The sequence below is a fragment of the Populus euphratica genome, unplaced genomic scaffold (genome assembly GCF_000495115.2).
Source record: "Populus euphratica unplaced genomic scaffold, PopEup_1.0 scaffold533.1, whole genome shotgun sequence".
Taxonomy (NCBI): Eukaryota; Viridiplantae; Streptophyta; class Magnoliopsida; order Malpighiales; family Salicaceae; genus Populus; species Populus euphratica.
In genome coordinates, this window is record NW_011500171.1 from 178,258 (window position 1) to 198,663 (window position 20,406).

Genomic DNA, 20,406 nt, shown 5'->3' on the forward strand with positions numbered 1-20,406 from the left:
TTTTATTTTATTTTTTTGTAGACCATGCTTGCTGTATTTTTCTTTGGTTCCTAGTAGCTAGTGCCTTGTGATTTACCTGGGTATCTTTGTCTGTCTTAATGCAGTAATGTCTGCTGTTGGTGGCCTAAAGGTTGGAGTACCTTCAATTGAGCAAGGTGATCTAACGTTCTGCAAACCAATTTTTTTTTTTTCTATTAGAGCTACGGTTTCTTCTTAACTTTTTATTCATGAACTATTCTTTTGATGATCGCACATTCTGATGAAATCATTTCCTTTCGTTCTTTCTTTTGTTTCGGAAGTTGGGTTCTGGATTTGGACAGCAGGTTATAGTAAACTGGACCGCTGTCAAATTAATTAATTAATAAATAATTGTAACTTTGATAACCTAAAAACTTGTTTGTTGTGTAATTTATAGGAGATCTAAGACAGGGTAATCGTAGGTGGGGTTTGTAATCAGATTGTCCTTTGAATGATAGAGGCGTGGGTTGTATATTTAGTGTTTGAATGCCAGGAAAAGTAGACTGGGAAGAAGATTTTTTCTGGTCGTTTTTAAATTATACGAACATAGAATGTCTTGACACCTCAATTCTTTTTTATCTAGCATGAATGATTCAATAATTTGGAATACATGCCAACCCAGCTTCAAATGATGGTTCAGGAATAAGCTGTTGTCGTGTGGATAGTTTATATAGCGAAATTGTGTGAGATCGGTTGCTGGTTATATGGTTCAGAAAGCGGTCGATACTATCGGAGCTGATATATACACCCAATTTTGCACTTGTCTTAGCACCTAGTTGCAACTAGGAGAATGAGTTCTTCTCTATACCAGTGCCCTTGTAACTTAATGATTGTTGTGCTCAGCTTGGGCATGGGTGAACTTTCCTAATAGATCATCAATTTAAATTTACCCCGCAGATGAATTTTGCTGGGCTACAATTTACACCCAATCCCCATCCTCACTGCCAAAAAAACAAAAACGAAAGAAATTTCTTGCATGTTCCAGGTTGTGGAAAATATTTTCCTGGAAAATGATTGAAAATACTGTAATCAAATTAGCAAACCTTGCATGCCTTCTACTACATTGGCAAATTTAAATGTCCTTGCCTTTGGTATTCTTTTTGTTGTGGAAAACTAGTTATAATATTGAGTTAATTATTTTTTTTTGTCTTGTGCAGAGCAAGTGGCGATGATTTTGGTTGCTTTTCTTGTAATTTTATTCAATGTACAAAAGTTTGGGGCCGGTAAAGTCGGACTTGCTGTAGGCCCTGCTTTATTCATATGTGATGTGCCGTGAATGATTTGAAAATCAGCAACATCGGATCTAACAAAAATGGATGAAAGATGTGTGCCGTGAATGATTTGAAAATCAACAACATCGAATCTAACAAAAATGGATGAAAGATGAGTCTGGTTGGTTGTCTTTCTTGTGGTGTTTAGGCTGAATTATAATGATTTTAAGGTAAATAAGATGGAGGATAGACTAGAGTGATACTTTGATAAGTCGATCTGGATGCCACATAGATTAATATAAGATTTCGACGCCGTACTCTTTGTGATTGAAGAGTGATAAGTCAGGTAGGGTTTTTCATAAATCAATTTGGAAGAACAACTCTTAATTCTCTGACTTAAGTTTCAAATCTTGGCCAAAAGTCTCTTATTACATATTCTGATACCATATTTATAATTGGAACACCCTTTCATAGTTAGAAAAATTCAATATGACAGAAGTCAAGCTTAAAAATTAGATTTTGACAAAGTAACTAGACAAATTAAACTAACACATATTTTCTGACTTTAATTGAAATATAAACAGACCAAATTTAAAATGGCTATAACTTCTTGCACAAAGGTCCAATTGAATCATGGTTGGACAATTTGGAAAGATCACATTCTAAACTTGAAATCCATTTAGATTAGTCTTGTTTTCACATAGATTAGTCTTGTTTTCACATGTAATAGATGACTTCAAATTCAGGTTCAATTTCATCTACTGTTCTAATGTAAACAATATCAATTCCTTAACTTATTTGCATTATCAATCAAAATTCATGTAGTCCAGCATTAAAAGAACCATTAAGGGCTTTTCCCATCTCTAAGTTCTACTTGTAGGCAAATATGTAATCAAACCTACTCATGTAGTTTCTTCATTAATTTTGCCTTCCCAATTCCATCTATAGATGCCCTCTTATCAATTGGAATATGACCAAGACCAATAGGAGCACAAGGGTTAAAGTCATACACAACCTCAAATGGTGAAAATTTTGTAGCCCCATGCACACTACGATCTTGTTTGGATTCATTTTAGTAAGAGAAGATTTCCGAGCAAACGCAAGTCCAAGTTGATGCCAAAAGCTGATGATCTATTTCGGATTATAGAGAAGGTGAATAATAATACGTATAAGGTATATCTTCCTGGTGATTACAATGTATCAGCTACTTTTAATATGAAAGACTTGACTCCATACTTGGATGATGATGATGATTATGATTCGAGGACAAATCATTATCAACCTGGGGCTGATAATGTGCATTATAGGAATGATAATTCATCTTATAAAGCTAAATTTAATATGCAAGAGGATTCAGATGGTCCAATGACAAGATTTGAGGACAAATCATTATCAACTTGGGGCTGATAATGTGCATTATAGGAATAATAATTCATCTCGTAAAGCTAAATTTAATATGCAAGAGGATTCAGATGGTCCAATTACAAGAGCGAGAGCAAAACAACTACAAAGGGCCTTGATGAGTTAAATTGGAATGATTGAAGCTGCGTCAGAGTTAAAAATTAGCAATTAGTTTGAAATTGGTTCGAAGGTGCTTATTTGCCTACAAGTGGAACTTAGAGATGGGAAGAGCTCTTAATGGTTTTTTTTTTTTATGTTGTGCTACATAAATTTGGGTTGATAATGCAAATAAGTTAATATTTGCCTACAAGTGGAACTTAGAGATGAGAAGAGCTCTTAATGGTTTTTTTTTGATGTTGTATTACATGAATTTGGGTTGATAATGCAAATAAGTGAAGGAATTTGGGTTGATAATGCAAATAAGAACAGTAAATGAAATTGAACCTGAATTTGAAGTTATCCATTGTGGTCCAACCATGATTCAATTGGACTTTTGTACAAGAAGTTATAACCATTTTAAATTTGATCTTTTTATGTTTCAATTAAAGTCAGAAAATGTGTGCTGGTTTAATTTGTCTAGTTATTTTGTCAAAGTCTAATTTTTAGGCTGAAACTTTTGACCAAGATTTGAAACTTAATTCAAAGAATTAAGAGTTGTTCTTGCAAATTGATTTGTGAAGAATCCTACTGGACTTATCACTCTTTAATCACAAAGAGTGTGACGTTAAAATCCTAGATTGATGTTTGTGGCGTCTAGATCGACTTATCAAAATATAACTCTAGTCTATCCTTCATCTTATTTACTTTAAAATCACTATAATTCAGCCTAAACATCATAAGAAAGACAACCAACTAGACTCATTTTTCATCTACTTTTGTCAGATTTGTTGTTGCTGATTTTCAAATCATTTACAATACATCATCTAATATCAGAGCTGATTAGTGAAGATGAGGCTTTGCTTTATTGTTGTAGGCCTACAGCAAGTTGGACTTATATCAGGTAACAATTTACAAGTCTAGATGCATAATAGCTTGAATAATTGTTATAAAAATATCATAGATTTTTTCTCTTATTACTTTATAGTGTTAGGGTTTTATATCAGAATCATCGGTGTAAAGGAACATGATACGTTATTTTCTTTTTGTTGAGCTTTTAATATAATTTATGTATGATCGTTTACCTTTATTTACATATATGATCGCATTGTTTTAGTACATTCTAAACCTTTTGTCTTATATATTAAATATTTTATTTAGTTGTGTTAAGACCTTGATAAAGAGTAAAAGATAATATTAAGAAACACTTCAGCTAATTTTTTGTACAAAAACTTCCTTGATTTTGTTACTATTACAACCCTAACACTATTGATCTTCTAATTCTTCAACTTTTCTTAGCTGAAATAAAAGTATGAATTCTTAGCAAGTTGGCCTGCTTCTAGGTAAACCACTTTTTTTTTATGGGTTATCTTATTGTTGCATACTTTAGGGATAATGTTTTTTATCTCAATTTAAATTATGTCTCGACAGAGTGATATTTTTTTTAATTTTAGTTTATTTGAATTCAAATTATATTATTTTTAAATGAAAGAAGTTGTTCCTCGTTTTCTACTACTTTTACTGCAAGAAAAGGTATGATTTGTTTTTATAATGTCGAGCTTAACGTAACCAATGAAAAATGTTTGATAAGAGAACATGTGGCAGTCCTACCCGAGAAATGTCATAGGGGCATGTCATTCTAGACATTCTCGGAACAAGAGTAAGTTGTTGCTATTTACTATTAGCAAGTTGTTTATGTTGCTGCAATTTTGCTTCTATTAATTAATGAATTTATTTTTATTGTCCATTGGTATAAATTTTAATTTTACATATAATCAAGATAAAACTATATTTTTTCATTATTTTTTGAAATCTCATTTGAATTTGATAATATTAGATAAAATTTGTTTTCAAATGATTACATATAATATCATCAAATTTATTTAGGTATAAATAGATATAGTAAATTAGGTATAAAAATATGTCTTAGGGTCAATTATATAAATTCGAGTAATTTTATTAGCTACTAACGTATGAAATTTTACAGTAAAACTTTTTTTTTCTTGTTTTAGTTATATAAAACAACTAAACATAAGAAATCTGACTATAGAAGTTGATTTCAGTTTGGTGTTTATGCTATTATATAAATTCATAACAAAACTAAATTCGAATCAGCAATAAAGAAGAACCCTAACACTAATCTTTAATTTGCTTTTTAATCCATTCCTTAGGCTTCAATTTAATTGTTGATGTTTAAATTTTTAGTTTCAACCTCACACTTAATGAGAGAGATAGATAATTTAAATTTGAATGGTTAAATTATTAAAATATTGCACTCGAGTCGAGCTTGACTACTGAATTGAGATAGATAATTTGAATTCCATTGAAGTGCTCTTTAAAGTTCTTTAATTGAAATTGAAAGGTTAAACATTAGCAACTAAATTAGAATTTAAGGAATGAAGTTGAAGAGCAAATCAAAGGTAAGGGCTCTTCTTCATTGCTAATTCTAATATAGTTTTATTCTGAATTTATACTAAGTTGTTTTATATAACTAAAAGAAAGGGGGGGGGGAAAGCTTTATTATTAAATCTTATTTGTTATTATCTCTCTTTTTAATTGTTACTAGCTAATAAAATTATTCGAATTTATATAATTGATCCTAAAACATATTTTTATACCTAATTTACTATCTGTTTATTTGTACTTAAATAAATTTGATGATATTATATATAATCATTTGAAAACAAATTTCATCTGTTACTATCAAATTCGCATGAATTTTTGAAAATTAATAACAAATATATTGTTTTATCTGGATTATATATAAAATTAAGATTTACACTAGTAAACAATAAAAACAAATTCATCAATTAATAGAAGTAAAATTACAGTAACATAAATAACTTGCCAATAGAAGAGATGTAACAACAATCTACTTTTGTTTCGTGAATGTCTGCAATGACATGCCCCTAAAACATTTCTCAAGTAGGACTGCCACATGTCTTTTTATCAAACATTATTTATCGATTATATTATGCTTGGCATTATAAAAACAAATTGTATATTTTCTTGTAGTAAAAGTGGTAGAAAGCTAGAAGTAGATTCTTTCATTTAAAAATGATATAATTTAAATTCAAATGAGATGAAATTAGAAAAGACATCATTCTGTCACGACTAAACTTAGATTGAGATAAATAACATTTTTCTTTGATAAAATTGATAGTAAAAGTGATATGTTTGACTTGGCAAACTTTAACATATATATTTTTTACCAGTCCAGATTCTTTGCTTACAAAGTTATTTGTTTGACAATCAATTTTTTCAAACTTCAACTTTATTTGTAACTGCAATCAAGATAACTTTTTTAAATTATCGTTAAAGTTACCATTGACATTGACCGTTATAAACATACTTGACTTATTAAAACTTCAATATTTTTTTTTATAGTTGAATTTTTTATATTAAATTTATTACTCGTTGCCCTAGATTTACTAATTGTACTCTTCTATTATTATAGTTGTGTTGCTTAGTCATTGTGAATGAAAAAAAATAGGGAATAATATATGAAATTTATTAGGTTAAAGGAAAAGTTGCAAGACCTCGACTATTGAAGAATAGAAAGTTTCAGAGTTGATGGGATGAAAGCTGCAATGGAATGGAGGTGATAGATGAAACATATAGAGATGTTTTTAGCATAGATTATTAATGAGTTTTTACTAGATACTTGATCTATGTTTTGTCGTGAGTTAGATATAGAACAACACATATAGGCAGAACTGTGGAATTATTGTTCTTTACATCATTGAGATGATATTTAACATCAAAGAGATACCACAACAGGTATCACTTGAAATAACACAATTATATTGAACTAAAATTGTGTTGTAGATTTTGAACGACTACATGATACAAGTTAAATGGAAATGTACACCTTACTTGCACTCAAGTTAGACTCGAATCTAATGTGTTTAGTGAGACTACACAATTAATTCATGTCAGGGACTCCTTTATTGATTATTGTTTAGTGATTTTTTTGAAAACATATAACTTACCTTTTCTATTAGTTTTTATTCTTTTCTATCCTCAATTTTACAAAAATTATTTACACGTTGAGCTCATGCCAGACTCGACTAACAGGCGTTTAATGAGCCTGGATTATCTAACGGATGTCATGTGCACTAGTCTTGGAACAACCTTGTATTCATATAAGGAAATAACATTTTGTCTTTTTTTGAAATATGTATTAATGTTTTGTCCTTGTAATTCATGTAAGTAACTAACGTTTTGTCTTTTTCTAAAATTTGTATTAATGTTTTGTCCTTTCATGTAGATCTTTACCTTGGCACATCTTCCATCTTTGGCAAGTGTGGTAAATCAAGGCACAAGACTTGCCAAAGACGATGAGTTTCCTCTCTTAGTGAGTTGGACAACTTCTATGGTATCTCGAGATTTTCATAAAAAGAAATCATCAAGCGACTATTCTAGATTTTTAAATAAGGTGTAGGAAGATCAGCTAAACATTATATGTATAGAAATTGATTTAATGATTGTTTTACATGTAAATTTTTTTATAGGATTGTTCTTCTTATAAGTTTAATGGAAGCTATATGAAGGCATCGAATTGCCTTCATATTTGAATAACCAGTTGTCAATATCGATGTGCAGAACACTTCTCGTTTGTTTTAATGAGTGTTTTACATGTCGAGTTGATTTATGTTATTAGCAGTTTGGATTAACGGAGGTTAGATTAAATTTGAAAGATTTGTAAAAAATAATGTTCAAAACGAGGTGTAGGGAAACTAAAGGTATAAATTGGAAGGAAGATGAATTTTTTGAGTATATTGAATACCGGAGATGCAGGAAAAATTATTTTATTGGAAATCCCTCTCACCCTCTTCGTTCATAAAAAACCCCTCTCGTCCCTGCACACTGCGCGGTTCTCAAAGTATTTTTACTTTGTTATAATTTTTTATTCTTTAACCTTTTTTAATTATTTTTCTAATATACACTCGCACCTGATTATGCTTTACTTATGCATTTATGTTTGATTGTCGTTTTTCTTGGCTTGCAACACCAGAACCAGCATGCACGTCTTCTATTTTGCACAATGAAGCTGTCAACAACATGGGTGCTGGTGGTGGTTCCAGCTTCCCTCCTCCTGCTGCTTCTGTTCATGACGTTTTATGTATGATTTTTGCGACTTTAAGTTACATATCCCATCCCGATCATAGTAATATTCTAACTTGATTTACTTGTGTTATGAAATCAACACGTGTTGCAGGCGGTCCCACATCCTCTTCTGTATTTCTGGCACCAGTATCATCCATTTATCCAGGTTTTTGTTCTTACTTTGTTTTTTATTTTTTATTTTCCCAATATATTGTCATACTCGATTGTTTCATCTTTCTTCATGTTTGATTCTCATGATTTTTCTTGTCTTACAACAATAACAGTACCTGCGCCAGAAGCAACATTGAGGCAGAGTGGTTCATTCAATGTTTATTCTAGAAGAATAGGGAAAAGGAAGCCTCTGACGCCTGCTAATTTACGTGGTATGCAGTATCCTAGCATTATCAAACGTATTAAACTTCCAAGAAGAGAGCATGAAGATGAAGAGAGACTTGAACTTCCAAGAAGAGAGGATTCAGATCAAGAGAGACATGAAAAACAAGAATAATTAGAAAAATGGTAAGATGATGTTGCTTTTTCATTAAGCTATTTCTTTGTGCATTTTCTGACAAAAAATTAATGATTCTAATGTTGGGAGAAATGCATTTGTTCTTGCATCTAAGATTCTTAGGAAGAGTAGTTCGATAAATTTAAACGCGCTACATTGCTGGAAGTTTTTATATTTATAGGAGTTCAGTTGAAATTAGTTTTGTCTTCAACTTCAAGCATGACATTGGCTTATGCATGAACCTGCTGTTACTCTATAACTGAATTGGATTCCTTGTCAATTTAGGAGCGGTGATCTTCAATATTTTGTTCTTGGGAGTATTTAAATTAGTCATTTGTGAAATATACTTTCCAATCCTTTCTATCTTACTTTTGGTAGGAATTGTGTTTGCCTGATGTGTTTGCAAACTGCATCTTAACATCACAAAAACACGTTATTTGGATCACTTCAATTTTCTCCTTCATTTGGGGTGGAGGAAGTCTGTTTTTATTTCACTTCATTATGTCTACACTGATGATGTATTGGTTTACTGTAATCCTAAATACAGTTTGAAATCATGACTTTAACAAGCCCTAGCCCTACTGCCTGCGATATATTTAGTTGCTTGATGGAGTTTAGTCAATGAACACGCGTACAGAAACTTAATCTTATGCCCAAGTAAAAATGGTACTGTAGTTTTAAGCGGGAAAATGAGCATTCTGACATGGACGAAATGTATGTTCTTCTTGATGGGCACATTCATTATTCAAAACCGTGTATATGTTAGCTCTTGCTCTAAGGTATGGCTGTCACAGGCTTGCTATGTATATGCAGTCGTTTGTTTTCACACATTTCTTATTTAAATTGACAAATTTTTGAGATATGGCTGGTTGTCAAGCATTTTTGTGCAGGTTTTCTTTTATTAGAAACAGATACTGAGCATCATCTGATACTTTGGATTAATGGTGTTTTTCAGGGCAGTGGCAAGCTTTGATGAGATTACATTGGGTTTTCCAGTTCATGCTTAGAATTCCCATTTTCAGAATTCTAAAGTACAGTTATATTGTTCTTAGAGCTGGTTAAGCATGTGCTCCAGATAAAAACATATTGAATTTTATTGAACATGCATGGATAAGCATGACGGTTTTCTGCTTTCCCCAAGGCCTTGCTGCTGCACGCGTTATATGAATGAATGTTCTTGCTGTGATTGAACCGAAGCTCGTATTTGATTTTTCTAAAGTTTCTTTCCCAGTTATATGAGAAATTTTGTGTCCAAGCTTGTGAGTTTTATATGCTTCTGTTGAGTTGTTTTGAGAAAACCGAAGTTCTAATCGTCCCCGACCGTTACAAATTTTTTTGCCCTGGCAATAAGTTTTGAAACTTCTCAACTCATGATGCAATAATTTTTATTTATTGAAGATTTATATATTTATTAATTTTAAAATTTATAGGATTATTTGAGATAATTCTTTAAAACTAATATTAATAAAAAAAAATGCCACCATTCAATTTTTCATTGACTTATTTAGTCATGATAACAAATTTGGCTGCTTTCGGTGGAAGAATTTATCTTCTTCTATCGGATCATGCGATGGGAAGCCATCTTGAACAAAATAAGAATGGTTTATGGATTGATTGAGAGTTTTGTTATGGTTGTTTTTTATAATATTTTTATTTAAAAATATATTAAATTAATATTATTTTATTTTTAAAAGTTATTTTTAAAATTAGTGAATTAAAGTAATCTAAAATCACTAAATAAATATGAATTTAAAGTAAGAAAAAAATAAAATAATTTTAATTTTTTTTAAAAAAATTGTCTTCAGAATGAAAAAAAAACATGAGTTTTGTGTATAATTTAATGGGATAAAGATATTTTGTATGAATATTAACATGCAAATTAATAAGTAGAATAATAAAATTGCAGAATTATTATGAGTATAAAGAACACTACATTCAATCATTTGTAGCAATGAAGTGAGCACAAAAAAATTAAAAATAATACAATTAATTTTGAACCCTAAATAAATATTTACATAAATTTATTATTAAAAATAAAAAAATACAAATATTATTATCAAATTTTAAATATTACTGTCTATTTTTTAAACCGTTAATGTTTACAAATTTTTACTTTATTTATTTTATATTTTTCAACTAAAATAAAAAAAATAACAGGTTGTTGGGTTCTTTGTTATTCTTATAAAATATTTAGCAATGTGATATTTTTTTATTTAAAAGTATTTTATGTAACTAATGCAAGAAAACATATAAGTGTTATTGTTAATTTCATTTATTATTGTCTGTTTTTTAATTTATTATTTTTTTATTATTTAAAAGTTTTTATTTCATGTATTTCATTTTTTTCAGCTGAAAGAAGGAAGATAATATGTCATGGGGTTCTTTGTTGCTCTTGTAAAATATTTAATAATTTAATACTGTTTATCTAAAAATTTTTATGTTTATTTTGAGTAACTAAAACAAGGAAAAATCCTGTTTTTTGAATTATTATTGTTTTTTAATTTAGAGATTTTTATTTTATGTATTTTAATTTTTTTCAACTAAAATAAAAAATAACAGGTTATTTGTTATGTGTCACCATTATAAAATATTTACTAATTTAATATTATTTATCTTAAATATTTTATGCTATTTTTTTTCTGAGAAATGGGTTATCTTATGCAAATTTTACATCACGTGTAGGAAAACTCATGCCAGATTAGATCGCTTGGATTCATTAGGGTCCATTTTGACCCGGATGACCAGATTTTTAATTCAAACCGACTGATGGATCCTCGGGCGATATAGAAAAACCATCGGAAAAAAAGAAAGAGAAAAAAACTAGAAAACAAAAGGACGCACAGACCAAATATTCGTCACCCAATCGATCGGATTCTGAAATCCTAGCAGAATCCGAATTGTAATGGCAGACGAGAACGGCATTGGCAGATCCGAGAGTCGACTAGCGTCGATGGACTCGGTGGAGTCACGGTGGGTGTTTCAAGACGACGACGATGACGATGACGATTCACTGATGGACGACGACGACGACGACGAACATAGTCAACTGCGGCGCGGTGGTGGATTAGACTCTGAGGAGGAAGACGAGGAGGACACGGCCGAGCAGCGGCTGATCCGAACTGGTCCCCGCATCGACTCTTTCGATGTCGAAGCCCTAGAGATCCCCAGCGCCCACCGCAACGACTACTTCTACGAGGTGAAAGTGAAAACATGTATTTATTTATCCTTTGATTGAATTTGACAAGTGAAAAAAGGAAAAAAAATTGATCTGGAAATGGAAAATGCGTGGCAGGAATTGGGCGTGGGAAGGAGAATAATACTTGCATTTCAAACGCTGGGAGTTGTATTTGGTGATGTTGGGACAAGTCCTTTGTATACCTTCCATGTTATATTTAACAAAGCACCTGTTAATGGGGAAGAAGATGTCATCGGTGCATTGTCTTTGGTTTTGTATACTTTGATATTGATTCCCCTTGTCAAGTATGTACTTGTTGTTCTTTGGGCCAATGATGACGGCGAAGGTACTGGTTATTAGTTATTATTGCTTGCCTCTCTGGTTAGTTACTGATTATGGCTTGTAACCATTGTACTGCATGTTATATTTACTGCATTGCAGGTGGCACTTTTGCGCTGTACTCTTTGATTTGTCGCCATGCTAAGGTCAATCTTCTCCCCAATCAGCTTCCTTCCGATGCTCGTATATCTAGCTTCAGGCTCAAGGTGCCCTCAGCAGAACTTGAGAGATCCTTGAAAATAAAGGAGAGACTTGAGACATCACCCCATCTCAAAAGAATGCTTCTCATGCTAGTGCTTGCTGGTACCTCTATGTTGATTGCTGATGGGGTTGTTACCCCCGCCATGTCAGGTCTGTTTTTGGAGTTTATTATAATTAAGTCATGGCTTATATGAGCAAAAAAGTTATTTTAGATTTTTTCTTGTACTGATTTTTTTTTGTAGACCATGTTTGCTGTATTTTTCTTTGATTCCTAGTAGCTAGTACCTTGTGAGTGACCCAGGTATCGTTGTCTGTCTTAATGCAGTAATGTCTGCTGTTGGTGGCCTAAAGGTTGGAGTAACTTCAATTAAACAAGGTGATCTAACATTCTGTCTATCAATTTTTTTTCATTAGAGATAGGGTTTCTTCTTAACTTTTTATTCATGAATTATTCTTTTGGTTTGGAAGTTGGGTTCTGGATCTGGGCAGCAGGATATTTTAACCTGGACTGCTGTCAAATTAATTAATTAATAAATAATCGTAACTTTGATAACCTAAAAACTTGTTTGTTGTGTAATTTATAGGAGATCTAAGATAGGTTAATCCTAGATGGGGTTTGTAATCAGATTGTGCATTGAATGATAGAAGCTTGGGTTGTATATTTAGTGTTTGAATGCCAGAAAAAAGTAGACTGGGAAGAAGGGTTTTTTTTGGTTGTTTTGTAAATTATATGAACATAGAATGTCTTAACACCTCAATTCCTTTTTATCTAGCACGAGTGATCCAATAATTTGGAATACATGCCAACCCAGCATCAAAAGATGGTGCAGGAATTAGCTGTTGTTGTGTGGATAGTTTATATAGCAAAATTGTGCAAGATCAGTTGCTGGTTATATGGTTCAGAAAGCGCTTGATACTATCGGAGCTGATTTATGCACCCAATTTTGCACTTGTCTTAGTACCTAGTAGCAACTAGGAGAATGAGTTTTTTTCTCTATGCTAATGCCCTCTGCAACTTCATGATTGTAGTGCTCAGCTTGGGCATGAATCAAGACACTGGTTCAGTTTGGGCATGGGTGAACTTTCCTAATAGATCATCAATTTGAATTTACACCATGGATGAATTTTGTTGGGCAACAGTTTACGCTAGCCCCCCTCCTCACTGCCAAAAAAAAAAGGAAGAAAGAAATTTCTTGCATGTTCCAGGTTTTGGAAAATATTTTCTTGGAAAATGATTGAAACCACTTCCTTTTTGAAATTAGTTTGACTGCAATCAAATTAGCAAACCTTGCATGCCTTCTACTACTTTGGTAAATTTAAATGTCCTTGCCTTTTGTATTCTTTTTGTTGCGGAAAACTAGCTATAATATTGAGTTAATTATTTTGTTTGTTTTGTGCAGAGCAAGTGGTGATGATTTCGGTTGCATTTCTTGTAATTTTGTTCAGTGTACAGAAGTTTGGGACCAGTAAAGTTGGACTTGTTGTAGGCCCTGCTTTATTCATATGGTTTTGTTCTCTTGCAGCCATTGGGATTTATAACCTTGTTAAATATGATAGCAGTGTCTTGAGGGCATTTAATCCTGTTCACATTTATTACTTCTTCAAGAGGAACTCGACTAAGGCCTGGCGTGCACTTGGAGGTTGCTTGCTATGTGCAACAGGTAACACATTAATGTAGGATTTTTGGGTGCTTGAATGCGATGGTGCTTGCCTTTTTTGTTTAGTGGTACTACATTCTTATTGCTTCCACATGTAAATTTGGTTGGCTCTCTATTTAGTTCACCAAATCATTTTCTTGTTTGTGGTTGGATAATACTCACACTAGCTGTTATGAGGTTCATCTAAGCTGAATAATGTTGGATAATTGGTGTATGAAGCCCATGAAAGAATTTAGGTTAATGTAGGAGGAATTATAAAGTTCATCGATAAATGGTGGTTGTTAGAGGATAACTGGATTTGATTGACCTAAAAAGATCTTTTGGGAGTTAGTGACAATACAGATGGGTTAATTTTCATCAACTAATTTAGGAGAGTGCTGGATAGCCTTGCCATTTCTCTTGTTGAATGAAGATTGCATTTGGCTAATCTTGAAAGTATGATGGAGTGGAGTTATGTTGCCAAAGATTGGAGTCACTTTAACTACTGAGAAACAGAGGATAGATCCCCAAACCTCACTAAGCAGCATACTTTTGACAAATAAAGAAAGGAATTTCTATAAAGAGACAGGCTTGTACATATACCAAGGAAGGAGAAAGAAAGAGATTAATAGCAACCGTCTTACTGTCTTGGCTCCTCAGGTTTGCTTGGAATGCTTGCTTCCTCTAAGATGATAACCTTATTTGAAGTTGATGGCACGCACCACTACTCCAGAAACATTTTTCTTAAAGTAAACTGGAAAAAAGAAAAAGTAAGGTTAAATTACCTATGAACTATAAACAAACTACCTCATTACAGGGTTTGATGAACTTCTATTTCAACTAGAGTAATGGGACTTTGTGGAATGAATTCTTTCTTCCTATTGCCATTGCTTTGGTCCGGAGATGGCTTGTAACTTGTATGGAGAGGAAATTGGTGGCAATGAAAGTAGAGATGGAGGTGATTTGTTTTGGAGGGTTAGGCGAAACTCCCCTTTTCTATTGTTTTTCCATGTTTTTATCACCTATCCAGTTTGCATAATGCCTCCTTTTCTTGTGTTTTTTTTTTAAATGGAGGGGGAAGGGGATAATATAAACTGGAATTTCAGTTTCTTTAGGATTCTAAATGATAGAGAATTGGAGGTTCTCTACTTCCTATTCTTAATTCTTCTGTTTGGCAAGTGATCTGATCACAGATTATGTTCTTTGGAAAGTCTGGTGTTTTCTCGTATAAGTCTTTTCTTTGCCATTTTCCCCATTTTGCTAACTCTTTATCCTCTTCTTTGTCTCACCGTTTCTTGAAAGGTACCCTCTAAAGTCTCTAAAGTAAGGGCCTTGTTGATGATTTGTTGCAAATAGGAATTCCTCACAAGGTCTTATCTCCCGATATTTATGTTGTGGCAACAAATTGATGAGTATCACAGTAACTTATTTTTAAATTGCCCACTTGTGAGGATATGTGGTGCAGATTGTTTGTAATGGTGGGGATTCTTGGGTTTCATGTGATAGTGTCAGATTTGATGTTAATCTCTTTTGTTTCTGGAAGAAGAAAGATAGTATGATGATATGGTTTTGTGGTGTATGTCAATATAGGTTGGATCAGAATGCTAGAATTTTTTGAAACCATTACATTTAAGACAATTCTCTTTTGGGATAGGATACTTTGCCTCTCTTCTTTATGGTGTCATGCTTCTGGTTCTTTTAGGGATGTTCCCTGGCTGATATTCAGCAGGATCGGGCTAGTTTTTTTTTTTTTTCCATTTACTTTTTTTGAGAGAGGATGATTTATTCTCCATCAAGCTTTTGTAAATCCCTTTTATGTTAGTATGGTTTTCTCTAATTTAAAAAAGAAAAGAAAAGGTTGAGATGGGGAGTCATATGCATAATATGAATGACATAATGTCTACTGTTGCATGGGAGGTATGGGCTACGACTCCAATTCCAAATTGGGCAAAAAGAAAGGAAGTTTAAGTCTTAATGAATTGTCCTCTTTGATTGGAAAATTAGTAGCAAATGTAGCCGTCATGAGAAAAACAGGGCCGTTGCATGGTTATCTGGTGTTGGCAGGGATTGAGAGATCTTGACTTGAGGTGTTCCTAGCAAAGACAAAATAATTTCAATACCAGTTCTGTCTATATAAGTTTTTTTCTGTTTATCAGAGTTCTCTTAAAGCAATTGTTCTCAATCAATGGCACAAATTGTGTAATGTGGAACTTGTAAATAATTCACACCAATTTATAGAATGTCCTAGTCTTAATTAAATGATGAACTTGGAAGGTGATGTTTGCAGCTGCACTGCTCTTTTATGATTGCTGCTGATGGCTTCTTCCTTCGCTGTTTTTTTAAGGATCTGAGGCAATGTTTGCGGATCTTTGCTACTTTTCTGTGAGATCAGTGCAGGTAAAGAAGCAAGCAAATACCTGTTTAATGTATCAGATGTTGAATCTCAAGTTTCTCTGATGTCATGTGTCATGAAGCCTTTCTGTTTTTATATTCTTTGTTAGGTTATGATTGCTACGATTCTGATTTATTTAATAGTGATCATTTGCAGCTTACCTTTGTATTTCTCGTTTTACCTTGCCTTTTATTGGGTTATTTGGGTCAAGCTGCATACCTAATGGAACATTACTCTGATGACCTGGCTGAGCATGCTTTCTATTCTTCAGTTCCAAGTAAGCTTCACTTTTTATCTGTATTGATACTGTCTTATGTAATTTCTTAAAATAGAATCTAGCTGTAACTTGCACAGCCTTGTGACTCTTGTTCTTCTTACTTTGCATCGTGTATTGGGGAAAAATTATTTATTGTGGTATAAAGTTGAATTCAGTCCTGTCTTACATTTGGAAACTGTTAGTTTCATTTCTGTTGCAACAATTTTTGCTTTGTGTCTTGCAGGTGGTGCTTTCTGGCCTGTCTTCCTCATTGCTAATTTAGCGGCATTAATTGCTAGCCGGGCTATGACTACTGCTACATTTTCGTGTATAAAACAATCAACAGCGCTTGGTTGTTTCCCCCGTCTTAAAATCATTCATACCTCTCGGAAATTCATGGGTCAGATTTATATTCCTGTCATAAACTGGTTTTTGCTGGTAGTTTGCCTGGTACTCGTCTGCTCTATCTCAAGCATTACTGAGATAGGAAATGCATATGGTAATACTTGTTTCCTAGTTTGAGTTGGATTTTTTTCCTAGCATTCAGATCTCAACTGTTCATCAATTATTGAGTATGCTTTTTGTTTCCATTCTTTTTAATGATGTAATCAATGTGTTGAAGAAAAAAAGTGAAGGATACCTAGGAGTACAGAATAAAGCACCTCCAATGAAAGAAATAGGAAGTGTTTATATCTTACATTCTAGGAAGTAGAGATCGTAGAGGTCCAAGAACACAATGTCGAACCTTCTGGCATGCAATCATGCTACTGCATATCTTTGACAATTTCCACCAGGTATCTACTAAGCACTGTCCTAGAAATAACCCAGTGAACACCAAATGAAGTATTGTCACCTTTACTTCGGCAGAAAAGAAAAGGAAAAGAATCAATTGGATGGAATTAACGACCATGAAGACATGTCATAATGCTTCCACCAACACTAAATGGGAATTCTGGTGCGAACTTCCAGTTTCTACTTCCATAGATATAACATAACTGGTGAATTGTACAACTTTTCAAAATATATTGTCTTGAAGTGTTGACTTTTAGCAAGTCTTTCAACATATTACCCTTGGTATTCACATGAATTGTGTATGCTTGCACCATTGAGCAAAGTTTCTCATAACTGTGATTGCCCATCCTGAATTGTGATAAAAGTAATAAGCCAGCGCAGTTCTGTATCTCTTATTAGCTGTTTCTTCTCCCCTGTTTTACTGTTTTTCATCATTTGAATTAAATTTTTGTGGCCTGCTACTCAATTCCTAATCATTGTGTTGAATACCATACCAATTGCTATCTTTGCCTGGGAACTAATAATTTTTTTTCCACTGATACTCGGGTATCTAAAGCTTCCTGTTTGTTTTTGCATTTCAAAAGCGTTTTTGAAAAAAATTGAAATTGTTTTATTTTTTTGGTTGCTTAAAACTAATTTTTTTTTGGTGTTCTTAAATCATTTTGATGTGCTAGTATTAAAAATGATTTTTTTTAAATAATAATATTATTTTGATGCATTTACAAGCAAAAAACACTTTGAAAAGCATTGACTATCATACTCCCAAACACCAAGCAAAAAAATGAGTAAGTAACGTTAAGCCTGGATTCAATCTTCAAAAACTGACTCTAAAGTCCCCGGTCAATAAATGAAATAGTTCTTTTGCCTTGGATAAATTCCTGCCTATCAGTTTGGTTGAAGAAAAATTTAAACTTCAGGGAGACAGGAGTGGAAGCTTCACAAGGAAATGAATCGTATCTTAATATTAATCATGTAGTTGATTATTTGCTGAAGTTTCAGTGGTTGTTTTTTTCTTGTGCATGGTATGTGGCAGCTACAATGTGTGACTGTTGATCGCTAGTCAATGTTTTGGTGATGGTTTATAACTTCTGAATCATACTGTGAATATCTAGGAAATGAATTGACTATTGAGCTTCTTCCATTTATCTTTTGGCTTATCTTTCATCCTAGCTGAAAAGCTGTTACACTACTGCTATTCTTGAGCAGCTGATTCCATTTATAAAGTGTTACATTGAACATTGTGCAGATAGCGAACCTGTCTTTTGATTCAATTATTTTGTTGAAAGAGTCTAGTCGCGTCAAAGTTTTGTATCAAATTATATGCTTTTTTTTTAACTTATTAATGTGAATGTTTAATTATTCCAATGGTGATTTTGTTATTACAGGAATTGCTGAGCTGGGGGTGATGACAACAACAACAATTTTAGTAACGATTGTTATGCTTCTCATATGGCAGATAAACATAATTATTGTCCTGAGTTTTTTGGTTATTTTCCTAGGAATAGAATTGGTCTTCTTCTCATCAGTTCTAGGAGGTGTGGAAGATGGAAGTTGGATCATATTGGTCTTTGCTGTAGTTATGTTTTTTGTAATGTTAGTCTGGAACTACGGGAGCAAGCTCAAGTATGAAACTGAAGTTAAGAAAAAACTGTCAATGGATTTGGTGCGTGAATTGGGACCCAATCTTGGAACAATTAGAGCCCCAGGCATTGGTTTGATATACAATGAACTGGTCAAAGGAATACCAGCTATTTTTGGCCATTTTCTTACCACTCTCCCGGCTATCCATTCAATGATTATATTTGTGTGTATAAAGTATGTTCCAGTTCCAGTAGTGCCTCAGGGTGAAAGGTTCCTTTTCCGACGAGTCTGCCCAAAAAGCTACCACATATTTCGTTGTATTGCGAGGTAATGAGCTCGATTCTTGCAAGTGGGAGGATGTTTGATGCATGGAAACATGTGACTTTCAGTTAGATGACCTGGCAACTTTCATGATGATAATTTTATTTCTACTCGTCATTTTTTCTTGATTGTTTAGTGTGGGATTTTCATGGGCATTAATCTTCTTGTATTAATCAATGTTCTGTTTTTCTTTTTACCTTCTCACCCATTTAATTTAATTGCTGAAACAGGTATGGCTACAAGGATATTCGTAAAGAGAATCACCAGGCATTTGAACAGCTGTTAATTGAGAGCCTTGAGAAGTTCATTCGTCGGGAAGCCCAGGAACGTTCGTTAGAGAGTGATGGGGATGATGATACAGACTATGAGGATGATTACTCTAGTACAGGAGTTTTAATAGCTCCGAATGGAAGTCTCTACTCGCTTGGCGTGCCTCTACTAGGTGAGTACAAGGACACAAGCAAGCCCATTTCTGAAGCAAGCACATCTGAGGAGGCAAAGATAGGGTATCCCACAGATTCTGCTTCTGATGCAGAACAGAGTCTTGAAAGGGAACTGTCTTTTATTCACAAGGCTAAAGAATCTGGGGTTGTATATCTTCTTGGCCATGGAGACATTAGGGCAAGGAAAGACTCCTGGTTTATCAAGAAGCTGGTCATAAACTATTTCTATGCTTTTCTGAGAAAAAACTGTAGAAGAGGAATCGCAAATTTGAGCGTGCCCCACTCGCACCTCATGCAGGTTGGCATGACTTACATGGTTTGACATTTGATCTTGATACTAGTGCTGCAATTCTGATACCACGCCACTGCTGTTGATTGGAAGCTGAACACTCTGGTTCACACATGGTTAGGGCAATTTATCGATGTGAGATACATCCATGCGTTCTTACATACTTCATCATCTTCCTGACCATGTCCAGCTGTTTGGATAGGTTCTCCAACCCGCAAAGATCTTTAATTGGGAAATTTTGTAGTGTTGATAGTTTCTGCTGTGTTCAATGCAATTGATTTTTTTACTATACTGAGAGATGAATTTGGAATTGACTCTTGTAATTACCATTAAAATGAGGTGAATCTGATTTGGAGCAGAAATTCCTTTTTTAAGTGTCCATTGCCTGATTCAGTTGTAAAGTTCGATGATTTTCATACGATGCTGCTTTGGTGTTGCTCTCTCGTTTACTCCACCCACAGTGGCTTTCCGACAGTTTCAAAACGAGCACCAGATTTTAAACAGAACTATATTTGGAAAAATTCCCAAAACAGGGTGGATTTCACTCGTTTGCCTCTTATTTTAATATAGAAAATGCATGTTAAAAGAAACGAACACGTTATTATCCTTCCAAGTATTATTTTGTCCTAGATGAGGA

The 20,406-nt window shown here is 33.3% G+C and overlaps 2 protein-coding genes across 2 annotated transcripts; both read left to right on the plus strand.

Moving 5' to 3' along the window:
- The first annotated feature begins 6,927 nt into the window (after positions 1-6,927).
- LOC105111355 (uncharacterized) lies at positions 6,928-9,541 on the plus strand. The gene is made up of 6 exons (XM_011006682.1): positions 6,928-6,934; positions 6,997-7,045; positions 7,744-7,851; positions 7,948-8,001; positions 8,120-8,354; positions 9,299-9,541. The coding sequence occupies exons 3-5, from the start codon at positions 7,791-7,793 to the stop codon at positions 8,341-8,343; spliced, it is 339 nt and encodes a 112-aa protein (XP_011004984.1). The 5' UTR covers positions 6,928-6,934; positions 6,997-7,045; positions 7,744-7,790; the 3' UTR covers positions 8,344-8,354; positions 9,299-9,541.
- Positions 9,542-11,065: 1,524 nt separating this feature from the next.
- On the plus strand, positions 11,066-20,146 carry LOC105111353 (potassium transporter 7-like). Its single transcript, XM_011006681.1, has 10 exons — positions 11,066-11,539; positions 11,636-11,864; positions 11,960-12,208; positions 12,384-12,434; positions 13,459-13,719; positions 16,040-16,092; positions 16,244-16,364; positions 16,588-16,842; positions 18,521-19,043; positions 19,268-20,146. Exons 1-10 carry the CDS (start codon positions 11,246-11,248, stop codon positions 19,800-19,802), a joined length of 2,571 nt encoding a protein of 856 aa, XP_011004983.1. The 5' UTR covers positions 11,066-11,245; the 3' UTR covers positions 19,803-20,146.
- Positions 20,147-20,406: the final 260 nt, after the last annotated feature.